Source organism: Strigops habroptila, chromosome 5 (assembly GCF_004027225.2).
Source record: "Strigops habroptila isolate Jane chromosome 5, bStrHab1.2.pri, whole genome shotgun sequence".
In the NCBI taxonomy this organism is placed as follows: domain Eukaryota; kingdom Metazoa; phylum Chordata; class Aves; order Psittaciformes; family Psittacidae; genus Strigops; species Strigops habroptila.
In genome coordinates, this window is record NC_044281.2 from 44383545 (window position 1) to 44401244 (window position 17700).

Consider the following 17700-nt stretch of genomic DNA (forward strand, 5'->3'; position numbering starts at 1 on the left):
TCAGCATTAGTGGACAAAGGACCTTCACAGGGCATATAAAACCTCATGTTTTCTGCAGCTACTAAGGAGTTGCACCACTTTAATTTCCTTTCAAAAGAGAGTAAGTAAAACATAAAAATATAATGGAGACCTTGAAGATAAACCCAGAAAAGACTTACGGAAGAGCTACTGACTGTCAGGATAAAGCTGCATGGCACTGCATAAACTGAGCTGAAGGCTTGCTGCTGACAGAAGACAGTCTCACTCTGACTTATCACTCATGAATTGTTTGCATGTCTGATCATGGTGTCGAATTCGAGCAGCAAAGGCTCTTATAAAAAGCCCATACTGGTGCAAGGAAAAGGCAATGCCTGTGCATCTGGGAATCAGCAAAAGATAGCGGAGATTTCTCATCGTCTCAGATGTGGCATATAACTAAAACTCTGGTTAGTTTCACTGCAAAAGGTTTGAATAATAAAGATATTAAGTAAGGTTAAATCGGCTACTGCTTAGCTTTAAAACCCGTATGACAATAATAAGTAATAAAGAACTATTCATGCCTAAAGCAAAATGTGTATTATTATCAAATTTTCAAGACCTAGCAATATTAGATTTCAGACTATGTTAAGGGCATGCAAATGGCACAACTGACATAAGTGGACTCCACTAATATCAGCAGAAAAAATGATTTCGCACTTCAAAAAGAACAAGCCCTGAAGTTTTTGAGTACAAAAGATGAGCTGACTTACTAATTTACCACACGTTCTGGCAAAACTACAATGAAAACAAAACCAGTAACCACCTCAGACAACCTTACCTGATATAGAGCACTCCACTTTGGTCCACCCGTCGCTGCCAACCAACGGGAACTTGCACTGCTGGTGGCCCTCCATCCGTGTCCCCTCCGTCACACTCCTTTCCACCATTCATTTTTCTGTTTCTGTTTATGAGTCTTCAAAGATATCAACAGTAAGATGATATCCTTTTACTACATATCATCATGGCCTCCCAGAGAAGGCCATTCAGTACACCTTTCCCCAAACTGTACAAAGTGCATTGGGAGGCTCCAGCTCAGTTTGAAACCAAGTCCTTAAAAGTGGCCATTTTTGTTAATGAGTCACTTTCCCATTATAATCCACATTAAATATGCAATGTTTAACTCCTTATATATTCATAAGGATGAACTATATAGATAAAAATTAGTGCTTCCAACTTGGGAAAATCATAATTCACCAATCCTTTGTTACCTGTCAGAAAGGAGAATGGGGAAAAGGAGAATTTCTAGTTCAACAGCATGGCTCCAAGCTTGATGACTGTCTAAGATAACTTGTTTTTTGTGAAAGCTTGTCTCATTTTTATAAATATGAGTCAGATCTAATACCTCCAGGTATTATACCCTTTATATGCCACATTCTTTTTGTTTTCTTTTTATCTTCCGTTCATTATCCAAGTTGTCTTCTTGAGTTTCTTTCATGACTCCCTGGCTCCAAGAAAACAGCCTGAAAAATACAGATATAGAAAACACATGAGCCATTTTCTGAAGTCTTTCAGCCCAGTTCAGTAACTCAGGAAGATGTATACAGCTGCATCCATTTAAAGAGCTTGGAAACAAAATTTTAAATGTCAATGGAACTATCAAAATAAGGCTTAGGTTGAATAAAATCCTGCTAGCATATTCTATTTATATGTGGATGCAACAGAGCTACATTTTAAAAGCTATGAGAGTGCAACTGTTACTAAATAGTTAATGTACAGTTTGGGTGAATTAAGGCATGTATCTTTTAACTGAATAGTTTTGCATATGCTTCTGTTCAGAATTATCAACAGATGACTACCTCAATTAACGGCCTTAAAATTTGTTTACAAAGCTGAATGAATTTAATGTGAAGGGAGATGGTTCTAGGGTTGGTAATATCTATAAAAATGGAAACCCCCTGCATTTAGACTAAATTAATCATCTTACAAAAAATTGTATAAAAAGGGAAAAGCCAGCATCAATGCGCTGCTCTCAGAATACCTGTGAAGCAATCTTAATATCATAAGTAATAATTCCCCCTATATGATTACACTGTACAAGTGAATCTTCATGGAAGAAGTTTAGAATGACGTAAAGCGTGTGTTCCTCCAAAATAGTTTTTCAAGTTGACCAGGTGAGACTTAACTCTTGAGGTGGGATGTTTTATTAAGGCAAGACAAACATGGAATATGCAATTCAAATAGTAAATACTTTAAAAAAAAAAAAAAAATTCCTAGAACTCAACTGTAAGATGGCACTGATGACTATTGTAGTAACAACGTTAACAGGTTTTATTTGGAATCTCATGTCAATTCTGCCTTATTCCTAATACTAATGTTATGCTAATATTTCAAAACATAGTAAGTGTTACTATAGACCTGACCGATTTTAATAAGAAAAGGTTTCTTGAGGTAGAGATGGAACATAAATACTTAGGATCTTAAAACATTTCTGCAACAACAGTACCAACAAGACATTACATCTATATTTAACAGTCGCAACAGCTCCTTCCTTACAGACCACTAAAGGAAGACTACAGAGGCATAAATATAATCCTCAAAAGTATTCCCGTAAGTACACTTACGCAGTACGTTCTTTTTAGATGTGCTACTTAGAAATGTCAAGTTCAAAATGCTACATAAAGAAAAAAAAAAAAAGACCATGGTATTTACAAGAAGGGTGTGGACTAGGAAGGAGCTGGCTGGACATACCCGCTTGTCTAAGGCACTGAAATCTGAAGAACAGAGTGCGATTTTCAGAATAATGAGTGTGATTTTCTGCAGGATGAAGCCTTCTAGAACAGCCTGGCTCTGTTTTGCAAGGACCTGTTTCAACCTTCTTTCCAGAGCACTCCAATAGGATGTAACCCTTGGCCGACCAAAATCAGGGAAGGGATGAGGAAACAATAATGAGATCCCGCTCACTGACAGTGGTGAGGTGACCGAGTACCAACTGTGAGGTTACGGTGAATGTTACTTGCTCTCTCTCACATGAAAACAATCTACCCTTTAATCTCTAAATCTGGTGCACAGAAACAGAATTTGGAGAGCACTTGGCAACAGTTCAGGACTCTCGCAGGTTTTCAGTGTGGAAGTTTTGGCATTTGATCGGTTTTATCCTGATTAAAAAGGTAGCAGATGATGCTTCATCAAAACTAAGGCACGATTTACCTTCAAGTTCCAGCATTATTTCTGAATGCCGCATTGGCATTTTTATTGTAGGTCTCGTGTAAGGCTGAAATAGGTACATAATTTCCCTAATATTTTTAAAGAGAATTAACCTTTTGTAATACAGTAAAATCAGAAAATATATATTTAAAATACTGGAAGCACATAGTGCAGAAAGCGTTGCTCGTCTCTTAGCCTAGTCTTGCTGTGGCTCATGGTGCTATTTAGAGCACTTGCTCTGGATCCATTACAAGAAAATAACAGCCATCAATTTCTTTTTTTGCACAAGCAGCGAGAGAGATGCTTTAAAGTAACCTTGTATTTCTACTGGTTCTGCAATGTCTTGCCTCAGCTAACATCCCATTCCATCACAAGCATAATACTTATCATCTAATCAAGATAAACCATTTTTCTGTACTGCATATAGCTTGAAATAGTACTAAAAGAAGCAAAATAATTCACTTAACTAGTTCTTTTTTGGGAAATGCTTAAATATTTTTATTGAATACAGTGAATTGGAATAAAAATCACAGAATGGTTTGGGTTGGAAGGGACCTTAAAGATCATCGAGTATCAACCTCCCTGCCATGGGCAGGGACACCTTCCACAAGACCAGGTTGCTCAAAGCCCCGTCCAACCTGGCCTTCAACACTGCCAGGGATGGGGCAGCCACAGCTTCTCTGGGCAACCTGTGCCAGTGCCTCACCACCCTCACAGGGAAGAAATTCCTCCTAACATCTAATCTAAATCTCCCCTCTGTCAGTTTAAAGCTATTCCTCCTTGTCAAATCTCTACATGCCCTTGTAAAAAGCCCCTCTCTAGCTTTCTTGTTGGCCTCTTTAGGCACTGGAAGCTGCTCCAAGGTCTCCCTGGAGCCTTCTCTTCTCCAGGCTGAATAAGCCCAGCTCTCTCAGCCTGTCTCCATCAGACAGGTGCTCCGGCCCGTGGAGCATCTTCATGGACTCGTCTGGACTCACTCCAACAGGTCCATGTCCTTATGTTGGGGGTCCCAGAGCTGGACACAGGTGGGGTGTCACCAAAGTGGAGTAGAGAGGAAGAATCCCCTCCCTTGACCTGCCAGTCTCAATGCTAGTGATGCAGCCCAGGACTATGGTGGGCTTTCTGAGCTGCTTCAATCACATACCTTCCATCAAAGTTTATTATTTGCATCACTTTTTCTTGAGGAGTACTAGAGACTAAGGAATTGTAAACTAACACTAGGATTTGAGTGATGTCAAAAATGAGAATGAATCAGAGCCACAGGTATGATGATCCATTTTTCCCCAGGTACAAAACCACCTCAAATACCATGCTCACCCTAAACAGGAAACAGTGAACTACACTATTCACATCTTCTACATTTGACCATTTATCTCGTAGTTCTACTGTGCTCATATGCAAGCTGTGGTCTGTGAGGACACACCAATGTGCCTGTGTGCAATGAATCACACAGAAGAGGGCTAAGACTTCCTGGAAGCCTCTTAGTACATGGCTAATCAGTCTGTAACTCACCATGTAGAAGTACGTAGGTAATTGGCGTGTAACTAGTTGTTGGAACTAGTTGTACAGGAACACACTCACAGAAGTGAGATTTTTTGACTAAATCCCAGCACGATTCTGTGCAGATTTCCAGATTTCCACAAACTGCAGGCAATAAAATACTCAGTACATCTGCTAACCATTGCAATTTTCTATCTGGCATTAATGGCAAAAGTAAGAGGTTGCCATTGATGGTTTTGAACTGAAATCCTTCACTAAACTGCATGTGCAGAGCTGCTATTTTATTGTGTAACACCATAGAAAAATTAAACATAGTACATGTCTCTCCAAGAAGATTTAAATCCTCTCAAATCCAGTTCATCAAAGGACACCCTTTGCATTTCCCAATAACTGGTTATCAACCAAACAAAAAAAAAAAAAGGAGCTAAAGAAGATAGCAGTGAAAAAGAGGATGACAGTTATTTAAACCAGCCTTGGTCCGGCTCTTTCTCACCTTAGTGCTGGCATAGGCTCGTTCTACAATATGTTTTATATGATAAGGCAGCCTAGATGCGAAGCTGTAAGTTTAAAGGGACAGCTGGAGGGGACAGTGGTACTGCTCTATTAGGTTTGGCAAAGTGTTCTGTGATTGAAAAGACATTAAATCCCAGTAGGGATCAGCCTGACCATGAATACTCTGACATTCAGAGCATCCATTTGACTATGATTCTACGTTTCTTACCAGTCCAGAACCTTCCAACTCGACTGCAGAAAAATCTCATCTCTTGATGCACCATTTTACCCTTCTCCATCAATGTATTCTATCTGAAGTACTTTGGATTGGGATAGAATGTGTTTGGATTTTGGATCAAATCCAAAGTATTCTGGACATTGGATTCTGTCCAAATGCCTGATTTTCATCAACCCATGTAATAAATACCTCTTCTCTGTAATCTCATAACAACTCCAGACAACTCATGTTATCTCACCACAAGTAACGCAACTTTCCACATCTAAATCAATTACTTCTTTTTCTGTGCGCCAAGACATGCCGTTTAGATTTGTTTTGCAGTCCAGTTTCATTACAACATGCTTAAAAATATTTCATTGGAGAACTATGCAAAACTACACTGAATTGTTTCCCCTCTTTAGCTCCCTCAAGCCCTTCCCCCATTTCTCCTTAATTTTCATATGCTGAAAGTATGTTTTCAATTCTTAATGCAACTGTCTCACTTTTTGAAATGTTGCATTTTAGGAAGCCTCTTTGCACACTCAGCTCTTAATGTTTACGAATTTTTTAGTCAAGTGGTGAAATAGAAAACTTGGTGCAAAGTCAAAAGAAACTTAAATTAGATACTAATAGCATGGATTCAGTTCTATCACGTGATATGAATACCAATATAACGTTTATTTTATTAATAAGGGGATGTAAAGCCAGCTAAGACAAATTTTGACAGTCTAATATTGCAAAGATGCTCTATTACTTTTTCCTTACATGAACTTCGAAGTATGCCTAACAATTCCATGTACTGCAAAGGCTACTTAGAGGTCTACAATTAACGACTGCCTCTCTTGATGTACAAACCCAGTGCTTACTTAAGGAATGACTAGATTTTGGGTATGAAGTAAAACATACACAAAACACTGCTTATAGATACTAACCGAAATCTCATTTTCCAGGCTTTCCTTTCTATCACAGAAAACCCTACAAAATACATTCAGAAACAGAAATGCCTTCATGGTCTTGGGGTTTTAGAAATAACAGGAAGCCTTAGCTTCTTAAACAGCATTATTTTTAAACCACGCAGAGTTAAAATGAGTTTTCATTTAGTTATCTCTTGCCCATTATTAATCTGTTTAAGTCTATCAAAGCAACTAGTTAGGATTCTCCTGTACCATCTAATGAGATACAAATGTTGCATCACTTTTTGGGAATGCTTTTCCATTTTGAAAAGAAGCATCCTCTTGACTAATTAGACTGGTATTGAATACTTTATAAAGCCCTATTTTTAGGCGAATGATTCAACAAACAAATGTGTCTGAAGTATAAAGGAAACTTTTCTTCTTTCAACTGTATTTCATTGTATTGGTATCCAAGACGCTAATACAGCTATATACACGATATATTCTGGGCTTTGGTTTGAGAAAGACAGCTTTGTATTATTCATAAATATAGAGTGTTGAGAATACATTGCAACAACCAGAAAGTTGATCTTCACTGAATGATTGAATTAAAACAATATATTTTGAATTGCCCTAGTGCCAAATCAGTTTATACCACTCCAACTACCTTTGGTACTGAATTATTTTGAACTGTATAAAGGACAGTTCTATAATGTACTATAGCAAGGCTTATGTATTCCTAACATATACTACTTTTGATGCTATAGAACATTTTAGGACGAGAAGGCACCCAGTTTAACCACTCTATAAAATGATAGCTATTTGAATGAATTCACTCATAAATCGCAAAAAACCCTTCAAGAGTCCAGGCCTCTGTGTCTATATCCACAGTCAATGACCATCACCAGTAGCCCACTGGACATGCCCCAGCTCAGCCAGCCTTGCTCACCTGCCTGTGGTGGACAGAACCCTGTAGCATTTGGTTTCCTATGCTGCCAGACTAGACGGCCAAAGCAGTCAGTCTATAGACTGACTATTTAGGAATCTACACTAATAAAACTATAAGGACAAGATTCTCATGGAGAAAGACTCGATTATGTTCACAGATTCTACCTGATCATTAAAAGCACAAAATAGAAATCTCTTCCATCAGATCATTTTGGAGTAGCATGCTGTTAAATAATCAGAAGTGGTAACTTTACATCCGATATCCTGCCAACCAATGTTAATAGTGCAAGTAAAAATTAGAGTTCATTGAGGTGCAATGTATCCTCAAAACCCAGAAACCTTCTCAAGGTATGACTGCCTTTTAACACATCTATTTGCGTAACTCCCAGAGTTGGGAACAATTGAGGTTTTCCCTTTCCAATGAAAGAATGAAGAAAGCACACTCTTTCAAGAACTCCCTTTGTGTACACATGTGAATGTATCCATACACACAGAATCTCTGAAAGGGTTTTGACAAAAAGCAAAAGTGAGCTACATGACAGTCAAAAAAGATGGCAGGAAACAAAAGGATTTTCTTTTTAAAACCTCAGCTCTGTCTACTCAATAAGAATTTAATAAATACAAGAGTCACCCAACAGAGTCCACTGAAGAATACAGAAGAGTCATAATGCTCTTTCAGGCCTTCCACCACATTAATTTTTTTCTTTACAAGAGAAATAGGTCAAAACTGTGTGCATGTGAGTAAGGCCTACTCTTCTTTCAAAATAATGTAAGTACTCAGATTTTTTTTTTTTTTTTTTTTTTTTTTACATCAAGATTAACATTTGGTATGCAATTTAAATAAACCAAGTTATTCTGTAGGTAAGAATCATGGCACCATTATCAAAATCTTTATTAGGGAATACTATGAAATAAAATATTACCAACCTATATGTTAATAAGAACTGAAGGAACAGTATTACATCCACTTTGTCACTTTATGTGAACTTGTATAACAAAATAAGGAATTTATATACGATGTCCATCTTCAGCTACCTGTAAATCTAGGCAAAGCAATCCTGGACTCGGATGTTTTTGTTTTCTCTCTCTGTTTTGTGTTTTTGGTTTTTTTTAACGGCCAAAATGTCATTGTTTCTTGTTTCAATGGTCTTGTTTCAATCTGCAGGCAAAAAGCTTTAACAGTCTTACAGAAACTGGTTATTTTTTTATTCTTTGAAACAAGACAAGTAAAGTATTCCACAGGAGAGAAGAGCTGCAAAGCAAGGTTCCTTGCTGAAGATTTTGAAGGACTAGCTTTTCTACAATATGAAGAGACATTACACTTGAACTTCTTTTCTGAATGGCTTTTCTTCAGTTATTTTACTGCTTTCTCCATCACACAGCGATGATGTACCATTAGTACGTATCAGTTCTGCAACTGAGAAGACCACTTTTTCTGAGTCCCCTTTAGGTTTTGTCCAAATAGGAATTTCTGTCTCCTCCAAAACCCATCTTGCCACAAGAAAGCCACAACTCTTAAAGTGTTTTGATTTTGTTGATGTAATGTGTTTCCAAAATTTAGTATTTTGGAACAAGCATGTGTAAATCTTAATTCTCTGTGGCTTCACATATCTTTCACGGTTATAACACTGAAACTTTTCTATACCAACTGTCATTCTGTTTGAACTATCAAGCTCTAGAAGAGGGAAAGTCACGATGACTCCAAGACAAGAAAAAAAGATGTCTGCTAAATGCGGAAGGAAAAGAAAAAGGCAATCTTTGCCTACAAGAGGGAGAAATCAGACCTTTGAAGCCAAACTGCCACAACAGAAGAGGATATTAATAGACAAAAAACTGCTTTGTTACAGTGGGATCGCTCTCGCTAACATATCACGCTGATTCATTAGAAAACCACCACTGAAGGTATGCAATTTGTCAAAAAAGTGATAAAGTTAAAATTAATGTAGAATTGAAATGATTTAGCTATAAATACTTTAAAGTTTCAGACCAAAGTTAAAATTACTTCAAAAGATCCAAGCACATGAATAAACAAATAAAACACTTCTTTCAATTCTCATGATTCAGGCTTCCAAAAATCTGGAATTACCAAATACAGTTTTATAATGGTTTTAAAGTGAAGATAATATAAATTTCAGGAACATCTGATATAGAATATTTTTAAGGTATCTAATAAATACACGCAGAAAATATATAGGTAATAACTATCTGTAAGTATTCAGTCCGACTTGACAGATGTCTACATTATTGACTTACCCGTTACTAGGGAAATACAACAAAAAAGTTAATTTCAAAGGAAAAGAATATTTAAATGTAACTATTTCAAAACCTGAATATGAAAACTCAATTAGATTTTATATAAGCAGTTAAAAAAAGGAAAAAAATCAGATTGCTGGAAATATGGTGAAAGGTTTGAAGCTGCTGGCATAACAATTACTGGATTAGCCCCTGATCTCCATTAACTGTGCACAGTGATATCAAAAACTAAGAAATAAAAATGGTAAAAATGAAAATCATACTCCCATATCTTAAATGCAGAGGTCTCAATAAATTATATAAACCTCCTTTGTATTAGACACCTTAAGTTCAGGACACAGCAATATTTAAATAATCTGAATAATTCAAACTGAATTTCTGTGCAAGAGAATGTCAGACACATAGTAGGATTGCAAATTAAACCTGTAAATTATGCTTTTGTGCCAAAGTAATAAGTCACATGACCATACTATTTTTAGACACACGGAATTTTTTCTCCAAGTGTTATTTTTCAAATTGTTTACTGAATTATGTAGCTCTACTCAGCAATTTCCCTAATGAAAATACTCTTAAGATATTAAAAAAAATATGATAGCATAAAAATCAGCTATTCAGACACCTTAATGTAAACTCCACAGCCTTATCTGGCATAAGCGTAATAGTGTTTGAGAGCTTGGGCTGCCTCTCTGAAATCTGGTATGCTACAAACCTGTACAGCATGATGGATGAATCGCTGGCATTAGTAGGTTATTACTTACTGTCTTTGAGTAATACACTAATTGAATGTGTAAGTACTTGGAGAATTTGGCCCCACTGTTTTATTTAAGAGATAGAGAGTCCCCTCTGTTTTCTAAAAGAGGACTCAGAAGTTTGAGGACATTTATAAAACAAAAAAGTGAGTGATTTTGATCCTTTTAAATGTTTTCAGTCCATGAAAATTATGACAAACATTTTTTCTTGATATATAAGAGGTCCATTAATTGTAAGTTTAATCATTTTTAAATGAATCTCTACGAAGGTTTGTATACATGACTTTCTATAGCATCTTTTTCTACTTACGCTGGTCTGAGTCAGCTGTTTTCTGAATACACTGTTTGATTTAAAAATACTCTTTCTCATTCTTATATTAAAACATCACATCTGGTTTGTTATTTAAGGTCTATGAAGTAAAGTAATGCACATACAAAATACTACAAAGTACTTCTTAATATACTAATTAACAGTAGGGCACAGGATTAAAAAAACCAACCAACCAACCGACCGACCAACCAACCAAAAACCTGACCTTTTTCCACATTAAGCGTTAGATTGAAGGTGGGTATCTTCATCTTGTTCATTCCAAGCTGAAAAACAAAGAATCAGTTGAAACAGTAGACAGCACAGTCCACTTATGATGTTAAGATTTCAATATTAAAGCATAGAATGATAGAATAGTTTAGGTTGTAAGGGACCTTCAAAGGTCATCTAGTCCAATCCTCCTGCAAGGAGCAGGGACAACTGCAACTAGATCAGGTTGCCCAGAACCACATCCAGCCTGGCCTTGAAAGTCTCCAGGGATGGCACATCTACCACCTCGCGGGGCAACATGTGCCAGTATTTTACCATCCTCACTGTAAAGAATTTTCTTCTCAAATCCAGCCTCAATCTATACTCTCTTAGTTTAAAAACATTTTACCCCTCTTCCTATCACAACAGGCCCTGCTAAAAAGTCTTTCCCCATCTTTCGTATAGGCCCCTTTTAAGAACTCAAACGCCGCAATAAGGCCTCCCTGGAGTCTTTTTAATTAATTCTTCACGTTTATAAACACTTAATCAGAGAGGTTTCTTAGCATATTATTCCTCCTTTGAAACTCTGAAGTAACTGTTTCCACTTTGTATTTTGTACACACTTCGTTTCTATAAAACATCACAAGCACAGTTCTAATCTTTAAAAAAAAGCTAACGTACAACTTCTTTTAAAAAAATCTACTAAAGTTTAATGTGTATTTCAGCAACAAAGTTCTCAACTGTACACATACCACTAATTTCAAAGAAGATTTTGTGCTTCTTGAGTGAAAAAACTTCTGTGTGGCTGTCCTATCCCCTTCACTCAGAGATTTACTTTTAAGAAAACCAAGGTATTTTTAACCTACCAAAATGAGCACTGTGAAGACTGCAGTCTGGCTCCTGGAAAGGGAAACCTTTGTTTTTATGATAATAAAAAGCATTCTAATCTCAACTTCAGTACAGGGGTTGTGAAAGTCTCCTTGGAGATGTTTTACCATCCAAATCCTTCGGTTTAATGTAGAGCAAGATGATGCCTGGTAACGATGCTCAACTCTGTCCTGCTAGGTATCCATGGCTTTGCTCACCTGATGTACTACAAAACCCGATTTTACTGCACGTGTAAGAGACAGCACACACGCTAAACTAGACAAAAACAGTTTGGTTCTCTTCAGAAGGAACTAAACAAAAGGGTGACTCACGTTGAAGCTTGACAAGTACACAGAATTCCACTAGCTCATCAAAGCAGAGAAAAGAAAAATAAGAGTAAGGACCACAGGCACCCAGAAATTAAAACCATGTGTCTCTTTAAGGTCGCAGTACATGCAAGAGTTTAAGAACAAAGCTCAAAAAAAGATAAGAACCTAGAAAACTTACTACTTCATCCCAATCAAAGGACAATGTGTCGTGCCAGATACTAACTTAAAACTTAAACAGTTCTTTTTTCTCTGAATAGGCTGGAAAAACCCTCTCTGGAAATGCAGACAGTAGGAACGTAACACATAGTTAGCATGTTCTGGCACCATGCTTCAAAAAATGAGCTACTGGAAAAAATGTAGGCAAAGAACCATTTAGTCAGCTCTTCATCACAACGTATTTAAAGCGAGATCAAAAGAATTCATTTAGTAACACAAACATATTCCGTCACAAAAAACCTGCCATAACCAAAGCCATTAGTGTCATGAAAAAATGCCATAAAGTCTTGGCAGAAAAATCTAAGAAATACGAATTCAAGCTATAGAGAGGTATATAGAGAGGTTCCCACATTTGTTTTGCATGTATTTATTTTTTATGTTACACTTCAGCCTACCATCTCAATGGAAACATGAATTCAAGAAAATCACTGGCAAACCTCCAAAGGTTCCTGAACCTGAATTTCACTCCATTTGCAGTAACAGCATTTCAAAGCATTTTATTGAATTAAAAAAGGTCATTTGTTTCATTTTTTTTTTTATTATGAAAACTCCCACATGTAAAGACCTTAAATACCACACACCTTAAGCTGAAGTATATTATCAGTAATAGGAAAAAATTTGCAAGGAAACGAAACAAAGCTAATCCTACAATTAAGTTGTCAGAATTACAGACACTGAGGATCTGAAGAGGGATCTCAGGAACAATCTGCTCAGCCCGCTGCCAGTGGTGGAAGCTCAAAATTATCAAGATCATCTCTGAAAGCTGCTTCTTTATGCAGTTTTAAAAATTCCTATCATAGATTTCATGACAGAGTTTTTCATCCATATTTGCAGTCAGATATGAGGTAAAACAAAAAACTTTGGACTGTTTTCTCTTCACATCTATCCTAAATAATCCTTTGTGCAAACTGAACTTGCTCTAAAAAAAAAAAAAAAAATCAACAAAAAAATCAACAGAGCAACTGCCACCATTGCTTTTATAAAAACCTCTTATCTTTTTAAAGCCTTATGCCCCTCCTACAATGTTCTCTTTTTTCCTAGAATAAACAAACCCAATCCTTTCAGCTGTTCTTTAACAGTCCTGCTTTCTAAATCTGTCACTAGCTTGTTGCTCTGCTTTGCTTTCTTCTGGCTGATACAAATCTTCTTAAAGGGCAGTATCCAGTACTGCAAAATATGTTCTACCTAAGGTCTCATTGACAGTGAACACATACCAAGTCTTGAGTCAGACAATAAAAATTTCCAGTGCCCTAGGAATGAAGATTTGGGATTCCCACCCCCACCCAGCTCTCCAACTGTCCTCCTCTTACAGAGGGAACATGCATTGGATACTCCTAAGTTTCTGAAAAAGGTATTATTTTTAATGCATTTCCTCAAGAAAAACATAAGTGTACAAAGGAAGAGACATTTTAAAGGAATTTAAAGGATTCTTCCTTATGGAAGGAGAATCATAGAATTATAGAGTGGTTTGGGCTGGAAGGGACCTTAAAGACCATCCAGTTCCAATCCCCTGAAACGAGCAGGGACACTTTCCACTAGGGTGGTCAAAAGGTTTGGACCAGGTTGCTCAAAGCCTCATCCAACCTGGCCTTGAACACTTCCAGGGATGGGGCAGCCACAAATTCTCAGGGCCAGTGCCTCACCACCCTCACAGGAAATTTCTTCTGAATATCTAATCCAAAGCTCAGGAAGAGAATGTTTGGGGAGATCTTACTGCTGTCTTCATCTAGCTATCATGTGGTTAAGCAGAAGATGGAGACAGAATCTCCTCTGACATCCACAGTCAATGGATGAGCAGCAGTCACATGTGCAACATGGAAAGTTTTAGGAAATATTAGGAAAATTCTGGATCTGGCAGGATCTTTTCAATGCATATGAATACCTGACAGAAGGGTGCAAAGAAGAGAGGGCCAGGCTCTTTTCAATGGTGTCCAGTAACAGGACAAGAGGTAATGGGCACAGATGGAAACACAGGAAGTTCTGTCTGAACATTAGGAAACACTTTTTTTACTGTGATGGTGAGAGAGCACTGGCACAGGTTGCCTGCAGATGTGGCAGAGTCTCCGTCCGTGGAAAACTTAAAAAGCTGTCTGGACATGATCTTGGGCAACCTGCTCTAGGTAACCTTGCTTCACCAGGGGGGTTGGACAAGATGACTTCCAGAGGTCCATTTCAACGTTAGCCATCCTGTGTTACTTCCAGATATCTCTTCCAACCCATATCACTCCATGGTTACTGTCTCATGACATCACCAGCTACTGGGTTTGCTGACTTCAAGAGGAAACATTACAGAGTGCTCAAGTAATACAAGCGTATGTATCTTTTCATCCAACATTATGGAGAAAAGAATCCTGTCTCTTATACAGTCAGCAATTCAACTATCTCACAAGCCAGGTTTTCTTACAGACACTTGTCTTGGAACTTGTTCACACTGCAGATTCCCCAAATTCAATTACAACAGAATAACAACTTTGTTGGAATGCCATGAAACCTGAAAGCCTGCTCTCAGGAATTTAGAACGTAAGCCAGAAAAAACACATATTTCTAAATATAGCCACAACATTAGGTTGCACAGGTATGATTTACAAATGCAAAGGAAAAAAAAATACCAAAAGATCTCCCAAATTTTCATAAAATCCTACCAAAGAAGATGGCTCTTCTGTTAGCTCTCTACTGAAAGGGACAGCTCTCTAAAAAATACGGACTCAACATGAGTTGTGTACATCAAGTATTCTATGGGAATACTATACATATCAGTTCAGAGGTGATCAGACTGAATTCTGTATTTTCTCTGACGAAGAAAGTACTGATAAGAATGAGAACGTACTGATGTGTCTAAAAACCTTATTTTGATGCAATAAATATTGTACACATACTACACTGACTCATTAGGATGTCCAAACAATCTACTGTAGATTAACATAATTTTATACAAAAATAAAAAGGTACACATTTCTTCAACTGGGGCACTTCAGATTAGAGATCTCTTCAGTCTTTTCTGGAGGGATTTAAAAAAGCTTCGGAGAAATCTTAAAGCTATGGAATTAGCTTGGTATTTATAGCTGAGTTTCCTAGCGTGTTCTTTGAGCATCCTAGGACGTTCTTTTTCTCCATCTGCTGGTTGTTGACATGGTATAACCTTATATTTTGATTATGAAAATGCAAAAGAATAAGAGCATTTCATTTTATATTTTACTGTAAAGTTCTGGCTTCATCTCTGGGCAAGGCAGCTCCACTTTGCTACTGCAATATAATCTAGGTCAAGAATGGTGCTGCATATTTTCCGATACAGATAACTGGAATTCTGTTGTTTAATTATGTCAAAATATATTACTACCAATTATGACTAATACTCCATATGAATCACACTGTCACAAAACGGTAATTTTCTAACCATTAAAATACTGTGCTTCATATGCTGTTTCAATACAATCTGTTAAATCTAGGTCAAGAATGCTTTTTTCTTTGTTCTCTTATCAAAAAGGTCCATGTATGGGTGCGCTATCTTGTACAAAGATATGAATTGCTAAATTGTTTACTTTTCTACTTCAGCACCATTAGATGTTGAAGATGTCTGCTGTTTTTCTGTTTAATTTTTCTTTTAACATTGGCTCAAATCTTTTGTATTATACTTGAAGTGCATTTTGTAACAAGCTTTACTACCACAGCATAAAACTATCAAAATAAAATTAAAAGTTGCCCAGCTTAATAAACGTATTGATTTACTTTTGAATACTTACCTACATTACTCCTCATAGTCTTGCTTCTAGTTATCCTGGGGATCTTTTGGCTTCTTAAATTTCTTGATGAACTTTCAGCTTTGCTTTAGATAGTGTCCCGGTTAGATCTCGATAATGGGCTATTTCCATTGGGGCTGGCTCCTTGTCTTACTACAGCCCTCATCTGAGGAACTCTTGCACCCCACGTTACATCTGTTGAGACAGTTGCATTATTTAAATTAAAGAATGAGCCAAATGTTTTTATTTCACTTTTCCTGACTGCTTTGTAAGCCCTAATCCAATTACTTTGTAGTATAAACTGTCATAATATTTGCTTTTAAAGAAAGGTAGGATGGCTCTGACTAGAACTGATTAAAAAAAAAGATCTCTTTTACTACATTTTGGTGGTTCACTGTCCAGAAGAAAAGTAGATTTCTGTAAATATGAGTATATGGATTCTTATGATGGAACTTTAATGCCTTTAAATTAGAAGAGGGCAGATTTAGATTAGGTATTAGCAAGTTCTTCCCTGTGAGGGCGGTGAGGCACTGGCACAGGTTACCCAAGAAGCTGTGGCTGCCCCATCCCTGGCAGTGTTCAAGGCCAGGTTGGATGAGGCTTTGAGCAACCTGGTCTAGTGGAAGGTGTCCCTGTCTAGTTCTATAAACTACTATGCATATGAAAAAGGTTGTATCTTTAGACAATTTGAGTTGTACTGATTCATGCTAAAAACATTCAACTAAAAAGGCAAAAAGTCTAGGGTCTGAAGAACTATAATATTGGAAATGGCCTTCTAAAAGGTTCCACCAGTACTGTCGATGAGCTATTAAATTAGTCTGCACAGGTACACAGAACCCCCAGCTGAACCAGAATTTGGATTATTCCATAACATCTGCCTGTATTGAGCCATTTCCTTCAGAATCACCACCAAAATGACCCTGCAGTCCTCCAATGACTTAAGAGTTAGTTAGGCTTTGATTGTGCCAGTTTCAATCTCCCTGACACTGAAAGGAGTGAACAGTGGTTGCAGGACTTTAAGTCAATTAATTAGTTCTTTCAGAGGTGAAATGGATTGGAGCTCATTAGGTTGCAGACATATTCAAAAGAGTTAATGTAAGCCATCAAAATATTATACCTGAAAGCCTGAGGGATTAGAAATACACATTTTAACAAATTCAGAATTATTGTGGATTTTTCTTTTTTCTTTTTTTTTTTTTTTTTAAGAATAAATATTTTATTAAAATAGATGCCACAGAGCCAGTCGATGCTTTCTAAATCCTACAGAAAGTCTAATTAATTTGTTCTGATTTCCAGATGACGTGTTTGGAATCTCTTCTAAATCCATTTGTCATCACAGTAAAGGTCTTGGTTGTTAAAACCTTCTCCCCTAACAGAAAATCCATTGATACAAAATGTGAATGAAAAATTTCAGATAAGTCAGACAAAAAGGGTATAAGCACACAAGTCACATAAAGTGCATTGGCTGAAAATAACAAATACCATATTCATTATGATTATTAAAATATCTTCATGAAGTTTATAAGCAAAACCTTTTCGCTTTCTTGGTGGTCACCTGCTTTTGGCTTTTATTGACTTCATTAGTACCATTAATTTAACTGAGTTATCAGTTGACCACCATACTCACAATTTAAGGGCAAAATTGGGGCACAGCATTTTGTAAAAATGGGTACAAAAGAGTCTTGGTTGTTTCAGACTCCATTTACCAACCCTTTCAGTAAACAGTTTATTTATATGCAAACTACTTAGAAGAAAAACTAACTTGCTAAAGTTCTTCCCCAACCAATGTAACTTTGAAAATTATTCCTATATATGAATGT

General features: G+C 36.9%; 1 protein-coding gene across 17 annotated transcripts in view; it reads right to left on the reverse strand.

Annotated features, from left to right (window-relative positions):
• Positions 1 to 17700, reverse strand: part of MBD5 (methyl-CpG binding domain protein 5) — a 152088-nt gene that overhangs the window by 50209 nt on the left and 84179 nt on the right. For 13 of the 17 annotated variants that reach the window (XM_030486981.1, XM_030486977.1, XM_030486982.1 and 10 more), the window contains 3 exons: positions 15884 to 16075; positions 10751 to 10808; positions 797 to 1478 (listed from right to left, as the gene is read on the reverse strand). In XM_030486981.1, coding sequence (XP_030342841.1) covers positions 797 to 909 — 113 coding nt within the window. In that variant the 5' untranslated portion in view covers positions 910 to 1478; positions 10751 to 10808; positions 15884 to 16075. The remainder of the gene's footprint in view (positions 1 to 796; positions 1479 to 10750; positions 10809 to 15883; positions 16076 to 17700) is intronic. The other 4 variants (XM_030486987.1, XM_030486986.1, XM_030486978.1 and 1 more) reach the window with 4 other exon arrangements.